The 6,128-nt window shown below is 30.4% G+C and overlaps 1 protein-coding gene across 1 annotated transcript; it reads left to right on the plus strand.

The window, feature by feature from the left end:
- Positions 1-1,663: 1,663 nt before the first annotated feature.
- LOC129987718 (toxin CSTX-11-like) lies at positions 1,664-5,880 on the plus strand. The gene is made up of 3 exons (XM_056095664.1): positions 1,664-1,682; positions 2,844-2,931; positions 5,542-5,880. Exons 1-3 carry the CDS (start codon positions 1,664-1,666, stop codon positions 5,747-5,749), a joined length of 315 nt encoding a protein of 104 aa, XP_055951639.1. The 3' UTR covers positions 5,750-5,880.
- The last annotated feature ends 248 nt before the right edge of the window (positions 5,881-6,128 follow it).

The raw sequence follows: 6,128 nt of genomic DNA on the forward strand, positions 1-6,128 counted from the left end.
ATTCTTTGAATGCCCTTTTCTTCAGTCTAGCCATATTCAGTCTCAACATATTTGTCATCTCTAACTTGAAAGATTTGAGTGAGAAGCATCACTCAAATTTGTTTAATTTTTCGAAAGCTGCTCGGTTTAACTCCTGCACTTAATGCGTTTTAACTTTGTTTTCTGATTATGCTTTATTTTTTCATAATGTACAGTTATCTGTGTCCTTTCAAAGTTTTACATTTTTCAGAAGCTTAAGCTCTGCATTTAAATACAATTTACGTCCACTGCGTTTGTTGCACAGTGGTGCCATTGGTGTCTATTGTATCAAAATAATCTAATGACCAACTTGGCCAACCATCAATATAAATATACAAATATATACATCAATATAATACAAAGAAAAACAAGTTTTATTAAACTGTAATCATATTTTTTGCTTTAATCTAGAATTAAAACCATCATTTTATATTTACAGACCGTTCGACGCATACGTTGATTCTCAATCGCATCTAACAATTCTCTTATGGAAAATATAATAAAAATGAGATTTGCTGTTCCTTGCGTGGTGATCTTTCTGTTCTTATTGGTCTGTGCTACAGCTGAAACAGGTAAGTTTTAATATCTATTTACAATCATCCAATAAATGTCATAAGTTACAAAATAGCATATAATTTATTGAATTTAATATACTAAATGTGTGCACTTTTTAAAAAATCTGCTCTTGATACACAAATGCTCAACATGAATAAGAACTTTTAATAAGCATGAAGCAATTTATGTACATAAAACTGTTAATGTACGTGTCACGAAAACCTCTCTTATTACTCACTGTCGAATGGCAACAATCAAATGTAAACAAACCGTCATAAGAACGTTTGAGACTATTTATGGAACATTTTTACAGCTGTTTACAGTTTTATACAAGTTCCGATTTGCTAATTAAGGAACTGTAAAATAAAGTCTGTAACTGTAAAATATAGTGTAAATATATTAATTTCAATATCTTACAGTTTTTTTGAACATGTAATTTTGCACACCATCTGTTTTGAATGTTATGTTGAAATTCAAACACATCCCTCAAAACACTCAATCGCTTACTTTGGCCAATGTTAAATTTTATATTTAAGAAATTGCTTCCCTTAGACATAACATTACGGCATCCTGTGCCCCCGGTGCCTATAACACTAAATTATCTAACCAATTGGATGAGCACAAGATGGAAGGAAAAAAAAAAAAAGAAAAAAAAAGGAAGAAAGAAAGAAATTGTTGGTAGAAAGAAAGAGATGACAGACCATCCAGGGTTCTCCAAAGAGAATGCCATCGGTGTCAAATCCTACACGACTGTATTTAATTTTTTGGTGACGTAATAACCGAATAGAGGGGATAAGGATACTTAAACAAATGGTCACTATAGGTTCAATTTATAGGGAAACGAGATTACTAACTGAAAAAATTGATAAATTACATTGAGAACAACTGTATGACATGTATAAGTATATAAATAATCACTGAAGAGTTAGAAATCTGTAACGTCCTTCTGTGGTTTTGATTTCCTTCGTGAGAACTGCACTTTTGAGGGACTTTTGAAGTTATAATTTCGGCTGATTTTGACATGTGGCATTTTGGTCTCAGCTATCGTATAGTCTTGAAGAGGTCTTGGTATTTATGAATATGGTTTACTATGGAGTGGATCTTGCCGTGTGAGCTTCCCTTAGACATGAGCACCAAGACAGGAATTTTAATTCCGTTTTTATTTTGTTGCATGTACATTTTTTAATTTGCACGTTCAGTAATTTATAGTAGACTAGCCGCCTTTGTCGATCAGCTGGTTCGCCAGTATAAATGCACAATCAAATTTTCAATTAAATATTTGATGCAACTTGGTTTCATAATAGGGTTTTCAGCAAAATATTTTAAACTTCAAATTTCGACAGTTCAGTAACTTAGTCATACTAATATGTAGGCTTTCAGCTGTCCTGTTCATTCTACAACGTATCTCCCTCTCTCTCTAATTTTCTGTCAGCGCCAATAAAATTTCAACTTTAAATTAAAGGGGAAACATTAAACTGCAGTTAAAATAAAAATATTTTTTAGTGACACCAACTTTTTTTTTTAAATATGCAAATGAAAAGCATAGTCGTTCGTCAATGAAGTTTTATGTCCATTACAGAATAGTTTTTATAATTTATATAATGTCTCAAAGAATTATTCAACAAAAGTTTCTCTCAGAATTCAGTTCTCTCGTAAAGTTCAGTTTTTATAGGTTTCTATTTCACTTTCAAAAGGTTTAAATGCTGAAAACAAAACTATTTTATTTTATTTCAGTCAATAAATGTACTTTTGAAAAAAATTATGAAGTTTAAATTTTAGACAATCTTTTGTTACTAAGGGATCATATTCTGCGAAATAATTGACACTTCAACTTTTAAATAAATAAATAGTTTCTATCTTCTGCTATAAAATCTGACCGATTTATGACATTTTTATATTACCGTTTTATAACAATGAACATTTTCATAATCACAGGCCATTCACTCTCTAGAAACCCTAACGTATCTTCTTTGAGACTGTCTATTAAGTGGTCTAAAATTTCCCATTTTTTTAAAATCAAAGAATGATATTAAAATTTCATAAATTAGTCCGTTTAGGTGATTGATTTAGTTGATTGGAGTGCAACTCTTTTTATTTAAAATATTAGTGTCTGAAGAATGTGATGCCAGATGTGATAGTTTAGGTCTGGCAGTTAGCATTCTGTTTGCAACTATGTTGAAAAATTTTGAATCATTTTTATAGTAAATATTAAAAAAAAAAATGGTGATAGCACATAATTGTATATAACGGTATCTTATTATTTTTTATAGCTGATGAGGAAACGTTTCCTTTAAGTGAATCGTTAGATGAATTGGATGCTGCCGAAAGTAGGATGTCTTTATCTAAAGATGAATACAGGTAAGATATTTGCCTTTCTAAAAAAGAAGAAGCATATGGCAATTAATGTGGTGTAGCTTTCAGAGTTTGATCAGAAACAATGGCTCTGATTATAGAGGTTGTGACGACAGGTGCTTTCGTATGCCGTTTAGCATAATTACTCGTTGTTTTTTTACCCTGCGTGATCATGTGCAATTTTAATTTTTACAAGATGCACAGTAGATTCAGAAATTGATTCTGGTCCTGGCATTTTCACATGAGCATAAATTTTTCGGCTTCAGTAGTCTGAACTTCAAATAATGTCGATGAAAAATGAATTGCAATATGATAAGACAAGAATTTCTTCTCAATATTCATTTCTAGTCATTGTTTTATTAACTAACTAGCCGCCTTTGGCGAACAACAGGTTCGCGAATCTTAATGTTCGTTTAAATTTTAATAATTAAATAGGTTGAACCGGAGTTTAACCCCCTTCTTCGCCAAGTTACGATAACGCGCCAAAGCTGGCAATCTTTATTATGCACTATAATTGAACATCTGCTCCTTTGCTTTTGAACATTTCGCAAGGCCGTTGTTGGCGATTTTTAAAAATTGCGGGAAGCAGGGGGTTAAACTCCGGTCGTACCATTAATTATTTTACGCAATTCCAACTTTAATAGATTCTTCAGCAAAATATTTTAAAGCTTCAAATTTTGATAGTCATATAATTCACTCATAATATTATAAAGGCCTTCAGTCATAACGTGATATGTATCTCTCTAATTTTCTGTTACCTCTCGTAGAATTTATGCTTTAAATTAAAGTGTAAATGATTAATCTGCAATTAATATAATAATATTTTTTACTGAAACAAAGCATTTTTTTTAATAATATGATTACTGATAATAGAGTCACTGAGCGTTTAAACTTTATGGGCACTAAAGAATATCTTTCTTAATTTATGTAATATCTCAAGAATTTGTCAACAAAATTTTCTCAGATTCATCAGGAACAGATCGATTCATTAACAATGTTTAATTTTAAATGCATCAAACACTAAGAAAATAAAATGAATCGTTTAAAATAATCGGTCGAAAACAGGTTTAAAAAAACTACTTAAAAAACAATGTACTTAAAACTAGAAGCATATACAAAAAATATAGAACTAACATAAATACAATTTACTTACAAAAGCACGCAACTAACCTAAAAATAATTGAAATCATCCGTTGATAATGGTTGTCATGGCAACAATCAGAACACAATGCGCAGGCGTGAATTTTCTTCGCTATTTACGGTAACGCAACTGCGTGAATTTTTCTACGCCAGTTGGGGTAACGCTAAGGAGATTATACATTTTTAATTTAATTTATTCTGTGTTATTTTAATTCAAAAGTACTTCAGAATGAATCTGAAACATGGATTAATTAACAATGTTTTATTTTAAATGCATAAAACATTTAGAAAATAAACAGAATCGTTTGAAATAATCCGCCGAAAAATATTAACCCTAGCCTCATTACTGTTGGGAGAAAAAAAAACTGAAGCCTTACTCATTTGGCGGTTGGGAAAATGGAAGATTTTTTTGGCGGAAAAGTTGGCGGTGGGGAAAATGGAAGATTTTTTTGGCGGGAAAGTTAGTTTTTAATTAATAATTAAAATTCTAATTAAAATTTCAAAAAAGGGACCCCAGGTGCACATTCCCGACCTCTAAGGTACACATGTACCAAATATGATAGCTGTATGTCAAATGACCTGGCCTGTAGAGCGCCAACACACACACACATTGAGCTTTATTATAAGTATAGATAATCATTGTTTTTTTTATTTACTTTAGCAAAATATTTGAAGAGAAAATCTGCTTTTGGAAAGACACATCAGCTCAGTTTGTAGAAATGAAACATAAAAAAAAAAAAAAAAAGCGTTTAACATCGGAAAAAATTCGCTGAAAATTTTATACTTCAGTTACTTTCTTCAGTTAAATTTTTTTCTGACTTTCGTTTCCTTTCTCACACAAATTTTTACAACATAAATTTTGAAAAATCAAAAGATTTTTTTTAAAGAAAATATTTTAATTTTGCAATAATAATAACTATGTCGAAAAAATCACTATTAAGTTACAAATTTTAATTCAATGAAAAATAAAAAAAATTTGAAAAATCTATCAGTGCATTCACATTAAAAAAAAATATATATATAATCGCGTTTTCGCGAAATAAGAAGGTGCATTATTAAATCAGAAGCCACACAGTCTAATCACGAAGTATTCTCGCTTCAGAGCTTCCTCCTAACAATAGGTAAATTAATAGTGAAATAGATCACAGTATTTTTAATAAAGAATATTTGAGCATGTCACTTTTTAATTGTTTTTTTAGTAAATATTTGTAAGGAATGACTATTAATAAACACTTAGAATTTTGCAATTTCCAATTCAACTATCTTTAAATCGTTTGCTACTCATTTTCTTTATCAAAGAATTATATTTAAGAAAGCCCTTGTAAATTTTCAATCCAGTTTTCGTATGCAACAGAAAATTACTCAAAATTTATGGACAGACACAATTTCATGCAAATAATTGAAAGTGTCGATAGTTTATCTCTTTCTCTTAGAGGTAGTAAAACGCACTTACGAGAGAGAATTGTTCCTTTTCAGGAAGGAGGACAAGAAGTGCATCGAGAAGCACCACGAGTGCACCCACGACAAGCAGAATTGCTGCAAAGGGACGCTCTTCCAGTATAAGTGCAAATGCCAATACGTGGTGGACGAAAAGGGGAAAAAGAGAGAACGCTGCGCTTGCCACAACCCTTTTCACTACCAAGTCGTCGATTTGGCAGTGAACATCGGCAAAAAAATCGGCTGAAGCAACCCACCTTACTCCTTTTGTTAAATATCTATTCTGTTCAGTCATACCTGAAAATTCCACGTTTCTAGCTTTCTTGTGATTTTATTGAAAATGAAATAAATATAAAAGGATGGCATTTCATAATGAAATACTCTCACAGTTAATAATCTCAAATATAATAAAATCGCCATTGTTTTATAGTCTTTATAAAATTATGATTTAAAGATTTAAAGAAATAAAAAAAAAATTGGAAAAAATAAAAGGAGGCACATAATTTTGCAATATATATATATATAGACTTATTTATATACATTCCATACGAAAATCTTATATGAAAAGACAATTTCATTAAAAAAATAATTCTAACATTAATTTTTGATTTTGATTAACAATGATG

Source organism: Argiope bruennichi, chromosome 10 (genome assembly GCF_947563725.1).
Source record: "Argiope bruennichi chromosome 10, qqArgBrue1.1, whole genome shotgun sequence".
Lineage (NCBI taxonomy): Eukaryota > Metazoa > Arthropoda > Arachnida > Araneae > Araneidae > Argiope > Argiope bruennichi.

Bases quoted from the DNA above. Each gene is read 5' to 3' on its own strand.
- LOC129987718 (XM_056095664.1), top strand. The intron at 2,932-5,541 runs GTAAGATATTTG...GTTCCTTTTCAG, and splicing joins TTATCTAAAGATGAATACAG to GAAGGAGGACAAGAAGTGCA.